At 44.8% G+C, this 22,002-nt stretch overlaps 1 protein-coding gene across 1 annotated transcript in view; it reads left to right on the forward strand.

Annotated features, from left to right (window-relative positions):
* The window catches only part of KIF5C (kinesin family member 5C), a 76,577-nt gene extending 55,167 nt beyond the window's left edge, over window positions 1–21,410 (forward strand). Inside the window, exons 14-26 of the mRNA XM_053982644.1 lie at window positions 1,117–1,323; window positions 2,141–2,287; window positions 5,161–5,349; window positions 8,168–8,285; window positions 8,870–8,946; window positions 9,882–9,991; window positions 10,794–10,895; window positions 11,447–11,507; window positions 11,848–11,919; window positions 12,485–12,589; window positions 16,472–16,688; window positions 17,656–17,769; window positions 21,010–21,410. Coding sequence (XP_053838619.1) covers window positions 1,117–1,323; window positions 2,141–2,287; window positions 5,161–5,349; window positions 8,168–8,285; window positions 8,870–8,946; window positions 9,882–9,991; window positions 10,794–10,895; window positions 11,447–11,507; window positions 11,848–11,919; window positions 12,485–12,589; window positions 16,472–16,688; window positions 17,656–17,762 — 1,512 coding nt within the window. The 3' untranslated portion in view covers window positions 17,763–17,769; window positions 21,010–21,410. The remainder of the gene's footprint in view (window positions 1–1,116; window positions 1,324–2,140; window positions 2,288–5,160; window positions 5,350–8,167; window positions 8,286–8,869; window positions 8,947–9,881; window positions 9,992–10,793; window positions 10,896–11,446; window positions 11,508–11,847; window positions 11,920–12,484; window positions 12,590–16,471; window positions 16,689–17,655; window positions 17,770–21,009) is intronic.
* Window positions 21,411–22,002: the final 592 nt, after the last annotated feature.

Consider the following 22,002-nt stretch of genomic DNA (forward strand, 5'->3'; position numbering starts at 1 on the left):
GTTTTTTTTGTTTTTTTGCTGGGAGTCTCTCTCAGCTGCTTGGTGGGCAGATCAGGAGAAATCCACCCGAAACACTTCAGCAGGGAAGGTTTTATTCCACTGTCTGCAATATTATACCAATCCATAATCCAGATTTCATGGGAAGCAGTGAATTCTGTGAATGAATGCCCAAACTTTGCTGTTAGGATGAGCATGAGGCCCTCCCACATCTCGTGCACTGGTTTCAGCTGCTGTAATTCCCTATTTGATGTTTTTATGCCATGTCAAGCCCTGACTTTGTTATTATTCTTGAAAGTGCCGTATTAGCAATAAATGTTAGGTGTCACTTTTATTTATTTTCGCATCATCCTGAAGTGCAGGGCTGCTGGTGGGGCTGGGGTTGTGCTGAGGACACCACAGCTGACTTTTCAAAGCTTTAACATCTCACTGAGCATTGCTTCAAGGGCAAGGGACAGTGACCTCCCACAATCACTGAAACCTCAGCAGTGTGCAAAGAGTCAATTTAATAACTTTTCCAGCTTGGAAACACTCACTGAAGTGTGTGTGTGTGTGTGAAGTCAGTCTTTTCTTCTGAGATTAATCATTTCCCCCAGCAAACAGGAGCAGCTAATCTGTCCTCAGCATCATCCTTCAGATGATAACTGAGAATAATCGTCTTAGGTTTGCTTATCAAAATATTTCTGTGAAGCCACGAGGTCTTTGAGGCTGCCTCAGAGAGCCCTTTTCCCTCAGCTCAGCTCAGAGCCCTGAGCCTCTGGTGAAACATTTTACTTCGTGGGATTTTTTTTTTTGGTCTGAGCTGCAGCACTGGATTGAGGGCAGAAAATGTCTTTGGAGCTGAGATGCTGTTTAAAGTCAGTTTCTCTGCCTCAGTCTTGGGTCATAATAGGATTTGATGAAGATTTTTCTCATTGAAGTTCAGAGCCTTTTTTTTTTGTGCTTCCTTCAAATGCTTTTATGCTGGAACTGCCGCTGTTTTCAGGATTTCTCCCCTCCTGCACGCACGAGTTGTGCTCACCCTTTCCCCCCCCCTTTTTGCCTGTATTTCTCCTTCTCAATATTGTCTTTTGAAGGAGTTTTTGGGTCACTTAATGCTGCTGTGATATTCCTCCCCAGCTTTTGGCCTCCACGAGGAGGGATTATGAGAAGATCCAGGAGGAGCTGACCCGGCTCCAGATCGAGAACGAGGCAGCCAAGGATGAAGTGAAGGAGGTGCTCCAAGCCCTGGAAGAGCTGGCTGTCAATTATGACCAGAAATCCCAGGAAGTGGAGGACAAAACCAGGACCAACGAGCAGCTGGCAGATGAGCTGGCACAGAAAAGTGTAAGAGCAGCTTGGTTCATCCTCTTGGCTCTCTCCTTGCTCCCTAAACATCCCCAAAGGGCTTCCCAAAAACCTGCTGGTGTCACCCTCTCTTCCCTGTCTTAATGAAACAACGGAATTAAGGGAATTCAGAAGCTGCTCTGTGGAAGTTGGTGGCAGATTGTGGCTCTTGCAGCAAGGGAGTGGATGTGAGAAGTGGCCATCCTGTGTTTTGGATATTTAAGAGCTGTATTTTGCCAAGAGAGCTGTGAAAATCTGCCTCGTGCAAACGGCAGCATTTTGTGGTTTTCTGGACTCTGAGCTGTGAAGCTGGGATTTTACAGGGATCTCAAGGAAGGGATCAGGAAAAAAATTAATCGGCTTTTTCAGCTGATGTGTCCTGATCTTAAGCAAAAAATGGGATCTGAGGAAAATCAAGATTGGTTTAGTAGCTTAAAGCATCCTTTTCCCTTAATTCATTACACCAACTTAAGGAGCTGTTGTTAACAGATCTGTTTCATTAAAGACTTTGTTATCTCCCCCAGTAAACCCGATTACCACGAAATCCATTGGAAAAAATTGAATTTTCTATCCCTCTCTACCTATTTCTCTGTGATTAACCTCCTTTGATGTATTATGCAAATCAGATTCTTAGCGGATTTGCTACGTTTAATAGATCTAAAGTAGCCTTTGGTGGCAAGTGAGTTGTGAAAGTGGATTATGCCAAGGTGGAACTGGATGTGTCACTACATTGTGCCAGCAGGCATGAGGAAAATACCCCATGAAAACTGCCCAGCCTGCAGGGGGGAGGGTAATTCTTGTTTTTAAACCCTTCCAGAGTGCCCTGACAGCGACCCAGAGGGAGCTGGGCCAGTTGCAGGAGCTCAGCAACCACCAGAAGAAGAGAGCCACAGAAATCCTGAACCTGCTGCTGAAGGACCTGGGGGAGATCGGGGGAATCATCGGCACCAACGACGTGAAAACCGTGCGTGGGCTTTGTTCTTGTGCTTTCCCCAGCTCCTCCTGCAGGAAAACACTCCAGCAAAGCAGGGAATCCCACTGGGGTTTGCCTTGGAAGGGGCTTAAAGCTCTTCTGGTTCCAAATCCCCTGCCAGGGGCAGGGACACCTCCTGCTATCCCAGGTTGTTCCAGCCTGGCTGTGGACACTGCCAGGGATCCAGGGGCAGCCACAGCTTCTCTGGGAATTCCAGCCCAGCCAGGAATTCCCAATCTCCCACCCATCCCTGCCCTCTGGCAGTGGGAGCCATTCCCTGTGTCCTGTCCCTCCATCCCTTGTCCCCAGTCCCTTTCCAGCTCTCCTGGAGCCCCTTCAGGCCCTGCAAGGGGCTCTGAGCCCTCCCTGGAGCCTTCCCTTCTCCAGGGGAACATTCCCAGGGCTCTGAGCTCTGCCTGGAGCCTTCCCTTCTCCAGGGGAACATTCCCAGGGCTCTGAGCTCTGCCTGGAGCCTTCCCTTCTCCAGGGGAACATTCCCAGGGCTCTGAGCTCTGCCTGGAGCCTTCCCTTCTCCAGGGGAACATTCCCAGGGCTCTGAGCTCTGCCTGGAGCCTTCCCTTCTCCAGGGGAACATTCCCAGGGCTCTGAGCTCTGCCTGGAGCCTTCTCCTCCCCAGGGGAACATTCCCAGCTCTCCCAGCCTGGCTCCAGCCCTGGGAGCATCACAGGTGTGGAATGTGTGGATCAGCAATCCTTGTCCCAGGACACTCTGTGTAAATCCTGGCTGAGCACACGGGAGGGGGACACTGCAGAGCTCTTTGTCTGGCTGGGAGTGATGCCTTGAGCAGGCTGCCCCGGAGCAGAGGCTGGGCAGAGTGACAGAACAAAGCAGGGATGCATGAAAAGGATCTCCTCCATGGATCCACCTTGGGCAGCACCAGAGCCCAGCCAGGGCTGCAGCCAAGAGGAACCAAAATGGTCCCAAAATGCACGAGCGCTCCCGGGGGCTCTCACTGGGATCAGCTCTGCTCCATTTGCACCTTGCAGTTCATTGGCCACTTCCAGCTTGAGGTGATCAAGTCCCATCCTGCTTGTTTTTCTCTCTCCAGCCCACGCTGTTTGTGCTCCTGGGCCTGAGCTTTGGATCATTTGTCCTTGGTGCCCAGCTGGAGAAGGAATTGTTTTGTCTCCCTGCTCTGTGCAGAGAGCTTATTATCCCCTAATATGAAGCCTAAACTTAAACACTAAAGTAGAACAGAATCTGAAAAATATAAAAGCTGAAACCTGAGGCATCAGGAGAGGCTCACTGTCTGGGCTCACAGTTCTCACAGTTATTCCCAGCTCAGTTTTTGGGCCCAGAGCCCATCTGGGAGTCACTGAACTGATTAATGGGAGGTCTGAATTCCCCCCAACACAATACACACGTAGCCCAACTCCCTCCCTAGCTGGCATGACTCAGAATTGCCAGAATATGAAAATATTGGCTTCTGAGGTGGCCACTTTTTGATCTGAAGTTTGATGCACATTTTGGTCAGCCCTGCTTTGAGGTTTCCCTTTGTGTGGCTCTGTGTGGTTTGGGGATACAGAAGAGGAGGGAGCTGCTCACTTTGTCACATTTGTAGAGGAACAAAACGCTGATTTCAGAGAAAATATTTGTGTGGTCATTGCTAAATGGCAGCAATGGAACCTTTCCATGGCCTGGAAAATCTCCTTGGTGGTGTTAATGCCATCCTTGTCTATTTAAGACCACGTGAAAAGTAGCAGTGGTTGAAAGTGGCTAAGTTCATTTTTGAGATGTATGACAATTCCTTGCAATACGTTGTTGTTACTTTTAGTTCACTTTTTGTTGACGTCCTGCCAAGGCTCCAGCCTGTCCTGCCGCAGAGGACACAAGCCCCGCTGTGCCTGTGGTGCTGCAGATTCCAGCCTTTGGAGGTGTCACAGCAGCCTCTGGTGGCGGCAGGAGCAGGGACTGGGAGAGGAGATCTTTGCAAATGGAGGCAGAGGCAGTTTGGTGCAAGTTTTTGTGGGAACTGAGATGTCAGCACTTCAGGGGACAGCTGTCAGTGGAAATCAGGCCAGACTGAGGAGCGGTTAGAGAATAATTTCAGATTTGTTGGCAATTAGCATCTTCTCCAAGTGTGTCTCATCTCAGAGCAGACTGAAAATTTTGGAAGAAGTGTCTTTTTTTTTTTTTTTTTTTTTTTTTATTTTTGGGAGAAGCAGCAGCACATGTTCCCTTCCCCTTGGCAGTGCTGGGAAAAAAGGGGAAGCAGATGAAGTTGAGCTGTGTTACTGCTCAGGGAGAACCTACACAGCTCCTCAGTGGAATTTCCTGAGCTGGAAGGGACCCACAGGATCGTGGATCCAGCTCCTGGTCCTGCACAGACACCCCAAAATCCCACCCTGGGCATCCCTGGCAGCACTGTCCAAACCCTCCTGGAGCTCTGGCAGCCTCGGGAATGTGCCCATTCCCTGGGGAGCCTGGGCAGTGCCCAGCACCCTCTGGGGGAAGAACCTTTCCCTGATCTCCAGCCTAATACCTGGATGTGATATCCCTATATGATATCCTTTCACACAAATGTGAACTATACAAGATAAATTAAAATAAAATATACAAGATAAAAGGACAAATCAAACCAAAAATTCTGAAGGAAGATACCTCATTAATATAATAAGCACTCTTTGCTTTGCGAAAAGATTCGAATTCTGATTTTTTTGTTCTCCAAATATGAGTTTTATGTTTTCAGAAATAATTCATACTCTTCTCCCCTGCCCCAAAGTCTCTTTCTAAAATACCCCTGGCCTATAAAACCATCCCAAATCGCAGACCCAGGCTCCAGGCTGGTTCCCAGAGCAGGAGATGCTCTGGGTGCGAGCAGCTGGCCGTCCCTGTGTGCTCAGTTGGCAGATGTGAACGGGGTGATCGAGGAGGAGTTCACCATGGCCAGGCTCTACATCAGCAAGATGAAGTCGGAGGTGAAGTCTCTGGTGAACCGCAGCAAGCAGCTGGAGAGCGCCCAGATGGACTCCAACAGGAAGATGAACGCCAGCGAGAGGGAGCTGGCGGCCTGCCAGCTCCTCATCTCCCAGGTGGGTCTGCTCCTGCCTGCTCCAGCCCTCCTTCCCCACGGAATGCGCGCGCCAGGAGTGAGAAATGGGCCTTGTGGAGCAGAGCAGCGTGGTCTCGTGGGTGTTTTGTGGCCTCGTGGGCGTTTTGTTGTCTCGTGGGCGTTTTGTTGTCTCGTGGGTGTTTCGTTGTCTCGTGGGCGTTTTGTGGTCTCGTGGGTGTTTTGTGGTCTCGTGGGTGTTTTGTTGTCTCGTGGGTGTTTTGTTGTCTTGTGGGTGTTTCGTGGTCTCGTGGGTGTTTCGTGGTCTCGTGGGTGTTTTGTGGTCTCGTGGGTGTTTTGTTGTTTTGTGGGTGTTTCGTTGTCTCGTGGGTGTTTCGTTGTCTCGTGGGTGTTTCGTTGCCTTGCTCTCTCCTCTCTCTTTCCTCCCTGTCGTAGTTGAGATGGGGGCGATACGAAGCAGCAGCCTCCATTTCCAGAAGGCTTCTGTCGCGCCACAACGCGAAATAACTCGCGCGTTCACGCTAGATGTAAAAGAGGGGAAAGAGAGGAAGTTTATTCCTGACCTCGCAACATACAGAATTCCAAAAGTGACAGTGGGTTGGAGGGTGGAATTGCCACCTCTCCAACCACACTGGTCAAACAAACAGCCCAGCAATTCTCTCTTCTCACAAAGAAGAACGCAAAACAATCGTTATTGACATGAACAGTGTGTGAGAAACTTTAGTAAAAATATGTAAACATCAGAAGGTATAGAAAACTTTTAGAAGAACTTTAAAAGAACAGGGCGACAGGCCTCAAAACTGTTTTTATTGTAGCATGTGTGCTTTTTACACATTCTTACAAACCTCACAAGTTTACTCATTGGTCATGAGAAACAAACAAAGTGCTCATTGGAACAGGCAGCTGCAGCTTTCTCTTATTTATCCTTCTTTCTTTCTTGGTTTCTATGTCAGTGACCTTGGTAGGAAATTCTTCCAGGAGTAAACGTGGATCCTCTTGTCAAACTTCTCTCTGGCTTGCAGAAGTTGCTGTAAAACCTCTTTCCACACCTCCCTGTCCTGGTTTAGGGCAAATATGGGAGAAAACCTCCAAATCTCCTTTTCTCTAGAAAGCAGATTTAAGCAGCCCCTCCCCCAAGTGGTTTGGGTAAAGATTTCCTTGGAGAAAAGTGGAAAAACTCTGTTTGTTTAACAGGCAAAGCATTCACCAGCACAAAAAATGAACAATATTAAATAATAAAACCTTTTGCTGCTACAAAAGAGATGACAAAGTCAGAAGTCCCCTTGGTGGGCTCTAGCTCAGCTCACTCAGTCTCTTATCAGGAAATGCCACGGCCCAGGCCTCGCCCTGTGGGCCACAGGTGTGAGCTGCCGGTGCTCTTCAGTCCAGAGCAGGTTTAAACAGTCCCAAGAAAAAGAAAAACCACAGTCCAGGGAACTTCTCTGCCTCAGCTAGCTAAAAACAAACTAAAAGCAAAGGAGAGCCCTGTCCCGCTGTCTGTCCATCCACAGATATTGCAGGAATGTGGAGGAGCGAGTGCGGCTCCTGAAAACAAACTCTGCGCTTCTTCTCCCCCCCCTTTGCTCTCGGAACCTTAAAGGTGCAATAATAATCTCAATCTTAAAGGTGCAAAACTTATTTCTGGGCTAAACAGACAAATGGGGGTGCAAGAATCATGAAGTCACCCCAGGACATCCCCCCTCAGTGTTTTTCAGCACATCCTGAGCTCTGGCAAGGTCACGTCCTGCTGGAGGTCTCAAAATGTGTTTGGTGGAATGGCACTGGAATTCCTCCCTGGAGTGGTTTCCTCACCAGGAATTTGTTACTCTCGAAGGTCTTTTCCAACCTGGTGCATTCTGTGCTCCTGTAATTTGTATCTTGGATCACTTTAAAAGATCACTGACCGTGTTTTTCACAAGCCAGACCTTTGGGGAGCTCCCTGGACCTGCTCTGTGGGTGTGCTGCCGAGGAAAGGAGGCAGCGAGCTACAAAATGCCATGGAAAACTTTCTGGGATAGAAATCCAGGGGGTGGGAGGTTCTGAGTGGGTGGCAGGGATGGCTGTGGAGAGGGGCTGAGAGCTCTGACACCCTCTCATGCATGGAAGGGGACAAGGGAAGGGAAAGACATGATCCAGTTTCATTCCCTAGCAGTTATCCTAAGCAAACCTGGAGCAGGGAGAGCCCCTTTTCCTTCAGCAGAGCATCTTTGTTAAATTCTACTTAATCTTTTTAATTAAGATGCAATTATCCAGACAATATCTTAATTGATATCCTCAAATGGGATCCAGTTCTATCTGTCACAGGTGGAGTTGTACAAGTGAATAAACAGGGGAAATAAGAAAGGCTTGCTGTAAAATCAGTGTCATTTGTGGCCAAGCCCTGGGTCTTCATGGGGTATTTTTGCAAGAAAATGAGTTGAAATTGTTGCATGTCAAACCTTTTGAGTGTTTTCACTACACACTTCGCTGTTTTCTGTTTACCCATAAGCTCTTCTCGTTCAGAAGGTTGTTGGCCAGAACCAAACCATCGGGATGGCTGGGGAGAGCTTGAAGATCCCAAAGCCAACTGGTGCTTTTAGAAAGCTGCTGCTGTTGGTTTAACACCAAGTCAGGAGCTTCCAGGGCTGTTCTGGGATTACTGCCTGAATTCCAAACTGGGCTACTAAGTGAGACCTCTAAAAGCACAGCCTGCTTTGATCTTCGAGCTCTTAGCTCCTTCCCAGCCATTTTGCTGTGACTTCTCCCAGTCATCACCTCTGGATGTGGAAATTCTTTGTTTCCTCTCCTTTATGGGCACGGCTGTGCTCCTCCCATCTCACTGCTGTTCCTTGCCTTTGAAGCACGAAGCAAAGATCAAATCCCTGACGGACTACATGCAGAACATGGAGCAGAAGAGGAGGCAGCTGGAGGAGTCCCAGGACTCCCTCAACGAGGAGCTGGCCAAGTTACGCGCTCAAGGTACAGCTCTGGGTCTCGTCGTTGCTGTCTTGGGAGACTCAGCTTTGTGTGTCAATGATGTGAGAAACTATAAAAACCCCACACAGGTCCTTTACCAAACAGCACCAATCAGTCTTGCTGAACGTTCTGTGAAATTCTGGATTTGTGTAAAATAAGGATTTATCTAAGTTTCAGTTGTCCCCCTGCCTCATTCCCAACAAAGCTGCTTCCCTCAGATTCCCCACAGCACAAGCTGTGTCTTTCCCAGCTGACTTCATTTTTTAAGGTTTGCTTGGTTTTCCCCTTCCAATTTAATGTGGAAAATGTGTAGGTATCAAAAGAAGTTCTTGTAGATTTGCTGAGCTGGGTTATATCAATTTATAACCTTGCAGCCTTAAAATCATTCTGGAATTTCTGCACAAGGGATTTTCCCTCTCTGAGGGAGCAGCAGGTGGGGACAAGGCTTTTTATTTATTTTTAAAATTTTTTTATTATCTCCTGCGTTGTTAGAACAGAATCTTTATTCCATCTCCTGGAATAAATTAGATTTATTTAAAAATCCAAAATTTAAATTTAAAATTAAAACTGTCTCCACCTTTAAACAGAAAAAATGCACGAAGTCAGCTTCAAGGACAAGGAGAAGGAGCACCTGACACGACTCCAGGATGCAGAGGAGATGAAGGTAGTTTGGCACAGTGGAAATTATGAGGGAATTTCTTGGTGAGATTGTCCATTGGGGTGGAATTTTGTCTTCCTGTTCACGTGGCCAAAAATTACATTGATTCACCTCTGTGTTACACTAATTTTTTGCTGCTGGGGCTCTGCAGAAAGTCAATTTGCTCAGCAGTGAAGGATGCTGCTGGGGTTTAGTATCATTTAGGTACTTACAAATTTGATTTTAAAAGAGGCTACTTCCCCAGAGTTTGGCTGGAATTCTGATTATCTCCTGGAAATAATAATAAAATATATAAACCCCTTTTCTGGTATTTTTCCTTTGGAATGCCAGGAAATGTTTGCAATAATTGCAGACAAGGAAAAATACAGTTTCACAAGGAGGTTTGCCAGCTGCAGAACTTTTCCCTCCATCATAAAAATTTTAAGTGATTAAAGCAGTTGTAAAGTGATTAAAGCAGTCGTGACAGCTCCGAGGAAAAAAGCAAAGCTTTTGTTAGCAGTCTAAAAGACGTAAATTTATTTTGTCCTGTTGCTTGAGGCATATTTACCCCTAGAATTTAAATTTAAATAACAATTTCAATAGCAGGGCTGTGTTTAAACAATTCTCAGAGGTTTGGGTTTTATTTCTGTCACAGGTAGAGCTGTGCAAGTGTTTCCTGGGTGAATAAACGGGGGAAATAAGAGAGGATTGGTGTAAAATCAGTGTGATTTGTGGCCAAGGCCTGGGTTTTCATGGGGTACTTTTTGCAAGAAAGTGAGTCCAAATTGTTGTACATCTGTTGCTAAAAACGGAATTAAAAGGTTGGACGAGCAGGCACAGGGTTTTGTGCTGAAACGCCAGGCAGATTCCTGGATGGATTTGGTAGTTCTCCCTCAAATGCAGAGGCTGGCTAGGAGGGAGCTGCGTGTCCCTGGTTCTGATTGCCAGCTCTGTGTTTGCAGAAGGCTCTGGAGCAGCAGATGGAGAGCCACAGGGAAGCCCACCAGAAGCAGCTGTCCAGGCTGAGGGATGAGATCGAGGAGAAGCAGAAAATCATCGATGAAATCAGGGAGTAAGTTCGCCCTCTCCATCCCTTCCTCCGTCCTGGGCTGCTTTGGGCTCGGTTTTGTTAGGTTTGATTGATGCTTCTTTGCAAGTTCTGTCCTTACACGCAGCAGCCAACCCTGTAATTATTTTGCAGGGTGGATTACAGTGCCTAATTCTTTATTGGGGAGCTTTAACAAGGCCATAAAATCATAGAGAGTTTTTTAAAAAAAAGGGGGATGTTGCACCTGCGGGTCAGTAGGTGAGAGGAGCTTGGAGGAGAGCAGGTTTTAAAGGATCATGGAATCGTTTGGGTTGGAAAATCCTTTAAGGTCATCAAGTTCAGCCACCACTGAACCACATTCCCAGGAAGGTTTTGAGATTCTCACAGCAGCCAGCCCTGCCTCAGTCCTTCTGAGCGTCTGGGTGACTCCAACAGCTCCCACTTTCACACATTTTTATATTTTTTCCTCACACTCCAGTGTGATTCTGTTATGTTTTGCTCCTGTGGTTTTCTTTTTCTAAAATCTAGGCATTCTTTTATCACATTTATTGTGTGGCCAAAGATTAATTGTAGGGAAATGAGGAAGCAAGGCAGAAAGTTGTCAGCAGCAATTTGGGTCCTCCTTTAAGGCAAACAAAACAAACCACTGAATTTAGCTCTGCAATATTTTAAAATAATGTCCTCCAGGTTCTTTATGCTTCATTTCTTCCAGAGTTTTTCATTAGGGAGTTACAGCTTTACTTTTTCTCTGCCCAATCCCATTGTGTTTGTGTATATTTACCCTCCCTTCCTCCTGGGGTTCAGGCTTTTCCTTTCACATTTCCAGCATGAACCAGAAGCTGCAGCTGGAACAGGAGAAGCTGAGTGCTGATTATGATAAATTAAAAATTGAGGACCAGGAAAGAGAAACGAAACTGGAAAAGCTCATGTAAGTGCACAGTTTCTTCACTTGGTATCCCTGAACCTCTTCGTGTGTGCAAAATGTGCCAGGGAGAGGGATTTGTGTAGGAAATATTCACACTGAGAATATCATTTCAGTAGCAAAGCCAGCAGGAGCTACTAATAAATAATTACCAATAGTGGCTTTGATAGCCACCAAAAAGAGTTCATTAGAGCTCTGATTTTATAAAATATCCCAGCAAGTTTTAAATCTCTCATTCCTTAATACACAGCAAAACAAGCATGAAGGAAGTTGGGAATTTTTGGTGGGGTTTGTTGATTTTTTTGGGGGGTTTTAAATCAGATGTTTGAGTCAAAGCCTTTCCTGGAAATAAGAGAAAAATCCCGTGTGTGGACAGGAGGATGGAGGTGGTGACTCAGCCCTTCCAGGTGATAAAATTGGATATTTGGGGTGGTCAGAAGCGAAATCAGAGATGTGCAATTTGCTGCCACCTGCAGATCTGCTGCTCCAGGTGGATGCTGGTTGATTCTCCTCTGTTTATTGTGACTGATTTGTGTTCCATGTTGTGATCTCTCCAGACTCCTTAATGATAAAAGGGAACAAGCAAGAGAAGACCTTAAAGGGCTGGAGGAAACAGTGGTAGGTCTTAATTACACTTTATTCAGCTTTTCCCCCTATATCTGTATACCCTGGTGATACATATTTTAATTTTTGGGTAAACAGCTTTGAACTACGTAAACTAAAATTAAAAAAGGTTGTTTTTACCAATTTTGGATAAATTGTTCTCTTCAGTGTGGTTTTTAGGGCTGGATGGGGTTTATTTTGTGGCATTCAGAGTGATTCCTAAAGAGAGAAAATCCAGAGTTCTTTTCTCCTGTTACCAACTCAAATCCAAGGAGAACTTTTGAACCAGAGTATCTACTGTGTCCCAGTCATTTGTGCTTTTCTAAAAATTATTGTTTTGTTATTTTTATTCCAGGCAAGGGAGCTTCAGACTCTTCACAATCTGCGCAAGCTGTTTGTCCAGGATCTTACCACCCGTGTTAAAAAAGTAAAACCCTGCTCTTTTAAACCCAAATCTTCTCCTTTTTTTTGCACTATTCTTGTGATTTGCTGGAAGCCTTTAGTGCATGCATTTACAAAATGGGATAATATCATTTTTAGTAGCGGTGAGAAACAAGATTAAAACTGTTGTGATGTTTATCAGCTTTTATTTGGCCATAATTTGATGAGGAAAATATTGGTGGGTGAGGGAAATGAACTTATCCAGTGCAGTTCAGCTACAAAATTCTCAAAATTCTCAGCTACAAAATAGCTCAAATTTTGAGCTACAAAATTCTCAAATAATTTCTGATGAGCTTCAGAAATTATTTAGTATAACTTGATTTTCCTATTCAGGATTCCCCCATAATTGTTCAGTAAAAATTGCTTGTTTTTCTTTTTTATTTAAGGGGAAATGTTATTCCTAAATATCAAACAAAGAGTTAAAATAATTTCTCTTAAATCTGGGGCTCTGTAAGACTTTTCTGCCCTTGGGGAGGTCAAATTTGCCAAAGAGCTGAGCTTCCCCTTGAGTTTGTGCCTGGCTTTGCTGAGTGCTGCAATTTTGTGTGCAGAGTGTTGAACTGGACAGTGATGATGGAGGTGGAAGCGCTGCGCAGAAGCAGAAAATTTCCTTTCTTGAGAACAACCTGGAACAACTTACAAAGGTTCACAAACAGGTAAAGGCTCCCTTTCCCTCCCTTTCCCTCCCTTTCCCTCGCTTTCTGCCCTTTTCCACCTTTTTTCCCTCTTTTCCCCCTTTTTTCTCCCCCTTTCCCCCCTTTCCCCCCTTTCCCCCTTTCCCCCTTTCCCCCTTTCCCCCTTTTCCCCCCCTTTTCCCCCCTTTTCCCCCCTTTTTCCCCCCTTTTTCCCCCCCTTTTCCCCCCCTTTTCCCCCCCTTTTCCCCCCCTTTTCCCCCTCTTTTCCCCCCCTTTTCCCCCCTTTTCCCCCTTTTCCCCCTTTTCCCCCTTTTCCCCCTTTTCCCCCCTTTCCCCCCCTTTCCCCCCCTTTCCCCCCTTTTCCCCCCTTTTCCCCCCTTTTCCCCCCTTTTCCCCCCTTTTTCCCCCCTTTTTCTCCCCCCTTTTCCCCCCCCTTTTTCCCCCCCCTTTCTCCCCCCTTTTCTCCCCCCTTTTCTCCCCCCTTTTCTCCCCATTTTCTCCCACTTTTCCCCACTTTTCCCCCCTTTTTTTCCCACTTTTTCCCCCCTTTTTTCCCTCTTTTTTCCCTCTTTTCTCCCCCTTTTTCTCCCCCTTTTTCTCCCCCTTTTTCTCCCCCTTTTCCCCCCTTTTTCCCCTTTTCCCTCCTTTCCTCCCTCCATCAAAACTTGCACTTTTTGAATATTTGCAAGGGTAATTTTGGAAGGTAACCTGTGCTGACTGAGGAAAAGGTACCCACTAAACTCCTTGGAATTAGGAATTAGAGCTGCTCTTCCCGCTCCCTGTACTTCTAGGAATGTGGTAAATAAGGAATTTTTTTTTTTTTTCTGTGAAAATAGGTCTGTTTTGGCACTAGGAAATACATAAAAATAGCTGTTCTCTGGATGGATTGTGCATCCCCAACTTGACTCCTGGCCTGAAGCTGCTCAGAGGCACCTTGGAGGTGGCTGGAGTGGATTCAACCAGCAGAGTTTTCAATGAAAACAATGGAATTGGGGTTCTCTGTGCCCAGGTTGGTCATTTCTGGGCTTGTGCACTTGTGTGTCCTCCCTCCATGGAATTCCTGTTTTATACAGTCTCAGATCTGGAATTAAAGCCCATCCAGTCCCATCCCAGCCATGTCCCTCACCTTCCACTATCCCAAGCTGCTCCAAGCCTTGTCCAGCCTGGCCTTGGACACTTCCAGGGATCCAGGGGCAGCCCCAGCTTCTCTGGACACCCTGTGCCAGGGCCTGCCCACCTTCACAGGGAAAAAATTTCTCCTTAAAATCTCAATTTCTCCTTAAAATCTCCTCTCCCACTATGCTGGAGCTGTGTGCTACTGTTCAGGTGCACAACACAAAACACCAAAACTGTTTTGATTTCTTTTTTGAGCAGTGGCATAACGCTGTGCACTGCACTCTCCTGAAGCTGTATTAGTGACCCACACTCCCAGATTAGCTTTAATTATTCCTGTGGAAGTGCCAAAAGAGCGGGAAGTGCTGGACTGCGACGAGCGTCCGCTAAGGTTTGGGGTTTTCAGATTCCCAGGGAACAGATGGTTTTAAGACCTATTTTCTAAATGTGGAAACTGGGACATGTTCAGAGTGGTTTTTCTTTTACCATTTTTGCCTTTTTTTTGCACTTGTTTCATGCATCTGCTGTGTTTCAAATATGGATTTTTATAGCTCTCATTAGCGTGTATTTACTCAAAACCAACTTGGAATCCATATCTTGTAGGAAACTTAACAGGGAAAAGTGACATTGGACTTGATACCATCCTGCTTGGATTTTGCATAATAAATACTTCACACAACAAGGGTTCAGCACTTGCAGAAAAAGCACATTGTGACCATGTTTTTTTAGCTTGTTTGTGTTTTTCTCCAGCACTAAGCCTGGCCCAGCAGGTGTAAAATGCTCTGATTGTTAAACAACGTGTGAATGTCAGGACATGCTGTTGCTTTGCTGTATTATTAATGTGGTTGTTAATCCACTTTTCGCTCCAGAAAAGGGAGAGTCACTCCTTTGGAGCAGATTTCTGTTGACTTCCAGCAGTGGTGTAATCTGTTCAGTAGAAATTGTGCTGGATTTTCTGCCCGTTTGCATCACTTTTGTGTTTATTAAAAATCAATCCTCTCTTGGCTGTTGCTGCATGGGATGTGATTTGTATAGTTGATAGACCTCGCTCAGGTTCATATTAAACTGAGGAAGTGCACAAATTCAAAGTTGGATATAATCATTATATTTGTAGCTACAGGCCTAAAAGTGATTTCTTAGTGAAGTTCCCAGTTCTCCCACATGGCTGAGTAGGGAACACACAGGTGAACACATCAGAACCACTGGAAATTACGAATTTGGGGTGATCCCTGGTGTTGTCTGTAAGACATATTCAAGCATTATTATTTTAAAAGAATGAGGTGATCAAGGATTTACAAAATCTTGGAGATCTCTGTGTTCTGAGGAAATGTAGAGTTTCTGCTGGAGTTTTTGATGTGTAGAGAAGCAAATCTGGCTGTCAAGTGCTCTACAGTGGCAGTCCTCATCTTTCAGGATCTGCTCTGTGGAATCTTGTTGAATGGAATAAACTCTATTTTTCTTTGCTCTTTCTGGACAATTTAAATGAATATAACTTCTCAGCCAGATAAGTGAATTTTGTGAGTAAAACTGAGCTTGGACAATGCTCTCAGGCACAGAGTGGGATTGCTGGGGTGCCCTCTGTGGGGTAAGGAGCTGGACTTGATCCTTGTGGGTCCATTCCAGCTCAGGGCATTCTAAATTGCGATTTAACCCAGGATTTTTACATAAATTTCTGGAATAAACATGTTTAATTTTAGTACATGACATATGGAGAGCATAGTGGCGTTTTCTGTCTCTTTGTGAGGCGACTTTTCCCTCCATTTCTCTGAGGAGAATTTTACCACTTTCTTTTGACCTTGTGGGTCCATTCCAGCTCAGAACATTGTAAATTTCTCTTTAAACTATGATTTGGACATTAATTTCCGGAATAAATCTGTTTAATTTTAGTACACGAGGCGTGGAGAGCAGCCGGTGGCATTTCCTCCCTCCTCGTGAGGGGACTTTTCTTGCCATTTCTCTGAGGAGGATTTTTGCCACTTTCTTTTGACCTTGTGGGTCCATTCCAGCTCAGGACATTCTAACTTTTTCTTTAAACTATGATTTTGGCCTTAATTTCTGGGAGAAATCTGTTTAATTTTAGTATACGAGGTGTGGAGAGCAGCCGGTGGCATTTCCTCTCTCCGCATGAGGGGACTTTTCCTGCCATTTCTCTAAAGAGAATTTTACCTCTTTCTTTTGACCTTGTGGGTCCATTCCAGCTCAGGATATTCTCAATTTTTCTTCAAACTATGATTTTGACATTAATTTCCGGAATAAATCTGTTTAATTTTAGTACACGAAGCATGGAGAGCCGCCGGTGGCATTTCCTCCCTCCTCGTGAGGAGGACTTTTCTCGCCATTTCTCTGAGGAGGATTTTTGCCACTTTCTTTTGACCTTGTGGGTCCATTCCAGCTCAGGACATTCTAAATTTCTCTTTAAACTATGATTTTGACATTAATTTCTGGAATAAATCTGTTTAATTTTAGTACACGAGGCATGGAGGGCAGCCGGTGGCATTTCCTCCCTCCTCGTGAGGGGACTTTTCCCGGCATTTCTCTTAGGAGGATTTTTGCCACTTTCTTTTGACTTTGTGGGTCCATTCCAGCTCAGGACATTCTAACTTTTTCTTTAAACTATGATTTTGAAATTAATTTCTGGAATAAATCTGTTTAATTTTAGTACACGAGGTGTGGAGAGCAGCCGGTGGCATTTCCTCTCCCCTTGTGAGGAGGACTTTTCCCGCCATTTCTCTGAGGAGATTTTCGCCGCTCTCTTTTGACCTCCTTTAATTTTGCACCGCTTTCCCACAGCTGGTACGTGATAATGCAGATCTTCGTTGCGAGCTTCCTAAGCTGGAGAAACGCCTTCGAGCTACGGCAGAGAGAGTTAAGGCCCTGGAGAGTGCACTGAAGGAGGCCAAGGAAAACGCCATGCGCGACCGCAAGCGCTACCAGCAGGAGGTGGATCGCATTAAGGAGGCCGTGAGAGCCAAAAACATGGCCCGGAGAGCACACTCTGCCCAAATTGGTGAGGACATGGAGCTAAAGGGGCTGCCCACGTGCTTCAGGCTCGGGCTGCTTGCTGGGGGTTGAGTGGGGAGAGTAAAACATAGGGGCTGCCTCTCCTCTGCTGCACAGGAATCTTCAAAGGCCTCGCTTTGTCATGGAATTTGCCCCACCTCGAGTTTTAAGAGGCTCTGCTGTTCCACTGGGTAAATAAAGGGCATAATGGGTCTTGTGTGCCCTTCTAGTGACCTGAAAACTTGTCTCCTTAAATTAGTCGCTGACTTTCTTCCTCCTCCTCCCCCTACACGCTCCCTCTCTGCTTTCATTCTTTCCTTGCCTTTCTGGACCTTGTCCATTTCTCTTTTTTCCCCCTGATTACTCCTCCATGTGATTTAATTCCAAAAAATCTTCCTTTGTACTTCAGATATTGATATATCTCTGAGGCACAATGTAATGTGTGCACACAACAGAGGAATGGGGCAATTCTTGGAATGATTTGTTGGGATTAAAAGGGATAATGGTTTAGATTGAGATGACAATATTGGGGTATTAAATCCTGAGGGAGAATCACACAGCACAAAGTGTCACCTCCTGAATGCTTCCTCTTGTAGGGAGCCATCCAAGCTTTGTCTTGACACCTTCTGGAATGGTGTAAGTTGGAGATAAAAAGTGCCTCACTGCCCACCAAGTGACTTCCATCTGTTGTTGTTCAGTCCATAATCTTTGCAGATCCAATGCATGGGAAGGTGGAAGGGCTCTGCCAGCAGGAGAAAGGATCTGCCAGCAGGAAAATGGGTGTATTTGTTGTTGGCCAAGGCAAGGAGTGCTGTGCTCTGCACAGCTGGATCAGAAACCACTGAGTTGGGAAACAGTGGGGTTTGCCTTGGAGGAGAAGGGGAGGTGGGAAGCTAAAATGTGGGAAGCTAAAATGGGAAAGCTAAAATGGGAAAGATAAAACGTCTTGTTTGGTCGCTCCTTCCCCTCTGCAGCCAAGCCCATCCGCCCTGGTCACTACCCAGCGTCGTCTCCGACGGCCGTCCACGCCATCCGAGGGGGAGGGATGTCCAACTCCAGCTACTACCACAACACCAAATAAACGACAGGTAAGGCCAGAGTAACTTACTCACCTCTTCTCCCACTGATCACTCAGTTCCCTTCTATTTCATCTTGCTTTTAGGTGACCCACAGTAATTACTTTTCTATTTTTAACAGTTGTTTGCTGATAATTACAATACTCGTTAAGTGAGTGCATGTTAAGAGGCTTTGCCAGCTGCTGAGAAGGTTTTTTTTTTTAATGACTTAGCACTTTAAAGTTTTTTAAAAACTGCTCTGGTAAATCTGGACTGAAATTCACACATAGAGGTATGAAACTCATATAGTAAAAATACAGATCCAGAGGTTCTTTCTGCCAGCATCATCTTCTGCTTTCTGTACCATGGGTGTGTTTCCATGTTGGGATATTCCAGCCTGGGACAGGGGTAGAGCAGCTGTGAGTGGCAGCAAGAGACATCTCCAAATTTGAGTGTCATCATTTGGCATACTTTGCACTCTTAGTTCTCTTTATGAAAAAAAAAAAACAAAACAAAAAACCAAAAAAAAACCAACCAACCAAACAAACAAACAAACAAAAAAACCCCTAAATATTTCACTTTAATTGCCAGGGCTTGAGAGTTTCTCCCAAGCAAAACATGAGCAGCATATTCCCAGGAGACTGTTCCATGGACTCAGTCCTCCCATTTCTTTCTTTAAATGCTCATTATTGGAGAGATTTTATATCTGCATTATTTTACATGATCACTTAATGCCACAGACATGCCAAGAGCTGGATGGCAGCAAGTGGCTTTGAAAAGCAGCCTGGGGACAGCAAACTTGTCCCTCCAACTCTGGCTTTTTGCCCTCCTTGAGGATTAATTAATTGTGAGAGTCTCACAACTCTCTTCATGGTCTGTGGTCTCCTCGAGGCACTCTTGGGGGTTTTTAGCTTTTTTTTTTTGGGAATGTTTCATGTCAGGCTTGCATGCCAAGCATCCATCACGCCACACTCGAGCTGTTATTGTGCTGGGGGATTGTTCCTGCTCATTGTGTCTGCCATGAGCCTCCAGCAACAAATATTTCCTCTGTGGGTAAATTAGGGCAAGGCTTTGCTGAGTGGTTTTGTCCTTTCTGGTCTGAAATTGGCTTTTCCACCTCAGGAGTGAGGTGCCTCTGTCCATCTGCTTCATTGCATTCCCACCTCTGTGACCTGGCAAAGAGTGGGATGCAGAGCCTTGTCAAAGATTTCTAAACATTTCTTGTAACAGCTACTCTGAGGGGGGAAAGCTGCCACCTGCCTCGAGTAAATGCACCTTTAACTTGCCAGCTGCAGTGAAATGAAGAGTCAGACTCAAAACAGGCCACACGTGTCGAGTGAACAACTGTAGATTAATAAAAGGTATTAATAAAATTGTCACACTGCAAACTAGGTGGGTTTGTAATAACAAACAGGACTGTGGAAGTCAAGAAAAAGCAATCAGGAGACATAAAGTACCAGATATTTAAAATGCTGAGTTTAGATTTGAGGGCTGTGGAGATGAGCAGGTTCGGGCCAGGTTGCAGAAGAGCACCAGGGGAAATGAGGCTGGAGAAAAAAAAAGGTGGAAGATCTCAGGAGAAACTGGAAAAAGTTATGGACTTGGGGTTTCTGGAAAAACATTAGGAAAAAATCTGAAAACCAAATAGCAGCCCTAGAGGTTGAATGAAACCATTTCAACAGTGTGCTCTAGATTCTTTGCTCACATCCAGAAATAAGTGTGGAAGGTACAGTCCAGGAAGGCTGGGAAGTGATTGGAGAATTGTGATTGGAGTTCTCAGTTTCAGTCCTTTGGTTAAGAATTTTATTGGTAAATCCCAATTATTTGGCTGCCAAAATTGGGAGTATCTGAGTCATCTGAATTCTGAGCTTGGATGGAAAGCCAGGGGTTTGAGTAAGGGTGTTAGTAAAGGTGCTACCAGTGCAGGGAGAACTTTATCCAGATTATTTCCTGATTATTGCTGAGACATCCCTAGGCTCTGCAGAAAGTGCTTTGGAATGGTGCAGTTCTACCCAGCTGGCACTAGAACAAAACTCCTTTATCGTCCTTTAACAAAGAAATAAAATTGAGGTTCCTATTTCAACATTTGCTGAGGAGAGATTTATCTTGTTCATTCATTATTCACCATAAAGATAAAAGACACTTAGTGCTGTTAGACTGGTCAGTGGTTAGGATGGATTAACCCAGCAGATGGAAGAGAAGGAAATGTGGGTTTTAATAAAATGTGCTTCTATAATGTGCATATATAAAATTATAGAGTATATTTTTATAATATTATCATGATATTATATATAAAATATTTCAGGTATTTCTGTAAACACTTATTTTTAATATATATATATACACATATATTATATATACATATATAAAATATGTATGTATATATCATATTTTATCATATTATCTATATATATATATCAGGAAAAAATCTCTGTCAGAAGACAGAGAATAAAAGGATTGGTTTGAATTTGTATTTCTTCATCATTTGGATTTCATAATTTTCAAACTCTGCTGCTGTTACTTTCCCGCCCACTTATTACATGAGATAAACACACACCAGCTCTTCAGCACATCCAATGAGCCAAGAGAAAAATCCCATGAAAGAAACAGAAAATAAAAGGGGAAAAAAAAAAGTTAGACCTTCAGATAATGTTTGTGGGAAATGGATTTGTAGAAAATTCTTAAAACTCGACAGAAGGTTCACACAGTGTGTATCTGTGTGTGAACTTTGAGATAAGAAATGTTGATTTAGAAATACAATGGCATAGGAAAGACATTGCTGAGAGAGAAATTGAACTAGAAATAAGTTTCAAAGGATGGTTTCGTAGAAAATATTAGATATGTTGGAGAAATAGAACAATGCAAGCTGTATTGTATCAGGACTCACGAGGGGTAATTTTGGATTATTGGTTTTAAGGCATTTGTAGCATGGTGTGGTAAAAGCTGATAAGCCAAGAAACACTTATAGTGCGTTGTAATTAGGAAATAGTTGGGTTTTGATTGTGATGGTGTGAATTGTAATACTCGTGGAGAATTTTCTACAAACCCATTTCCCACAGTGTTTGGGCAAGACATAATTCCAGGCTGCAGGCGGCAGAGAGCGAATTCCATCAGGAGAATTGGCTCATTTTGTGACACCCAAATTCCATCACTTTTTTAACGTGACTGCGGATCCATCTCTTTGCTGCCCATCCCATTCGGGTGCTCCGCTTTCTAATCCCCCAAATCCACTAATTTTCCTTCCCTTTCTCTCTCTCTCTCTCTCTCTGGCAGGTCAGTTCCACTTAGCATGTTAAGGACAGTCATTAAGTCACATTAAGTTTCTTTTCTGCCCCTCTCCAACCCGGTCCACGTCCTGTCCATCCTGCGCTTCCCACGGCCGTCGGCGACGCCCCGCTCCAGGTACTCCGAGCTTCGTAGGATCTCCACGTGTACAGAAGTGTCCAGCTCAGCTCCTCCAGATCCTTGTACAATGTCTGGAACATTCCCACCTCAGTAAGGATGATAGGGAGTCTGCCACTCCGAATTCCACGACCCCTTGGCGCTGCTTAGGTTGGGGCTTCTCCACTCAGAGTGATGCTTTTCTTTTTTTTTTTTTTCCCGAGTCCTCTGTTGGCATCGGTAATTCCCGACTTCTGGCATCAAGGAATTAATTATTCAATGACCAAGTGCCATCAAAGTGCTCTGTCATGACTGATTTCCTGTATAATATACATATTATTTTATATTTTTAGGGGACGAAAATGTGCTGCTACGTGGTTTAATTTTACTGCTTAACATTTTCAGAAGGAGATTTCCCCAAAGAACCATTTGTAATATCCTGATTTAAAAAAAAAAAAAAAAAATATCCTTGGACTGTATAAAATAACCTTTATTGCAGTACCTGGTAAAGAACAAACGGGATGCAGAGAAATCTGTTAGTATAGACGTAGGATTTGAAGTTTGGTAGTTCCATGAATTGATCTGTGTGACCTGTTTCAAAATTAAGCTCCTATTCCCTTGTAGTTCTCCCTACAGTGGTGGGTTTTCCTGGAGTGGGATGGCTTAGCCACATGTTTGTAAGAGTTGTTCCCTAGGAATTTTTAAAGGATTTCAGAATGCTGTGGAAATCTTGCCTTGGAAAATCCGACAAGCATCTCCCCCCTCCCCCTCTCCCCAGACAAGCCCTGATCTGTTCACACCGGAATTCAGATCCCGGAGGGAACAGTCCCCTACCAGAACAAAGGAAAATAAAATCCCCCAAACCCTTCCTCAAAAAAAGCCCAA

The sequence above is a fragment of the Vidua macroura genome, chromosome 7 (assembly GCF_024509145.1).
Source record: "Vidua macroura isolate BioBank_ID:100142 chromosome 7, ASM2450914v1, whole genome shotgun sequence".
NCBI classification, from domain to species: domain Eukaryota; kingdom Metazoa; phylum Chordata; class Aves; order Passeriformes; family Viduidae; genus Vidua; species Vidua macroura.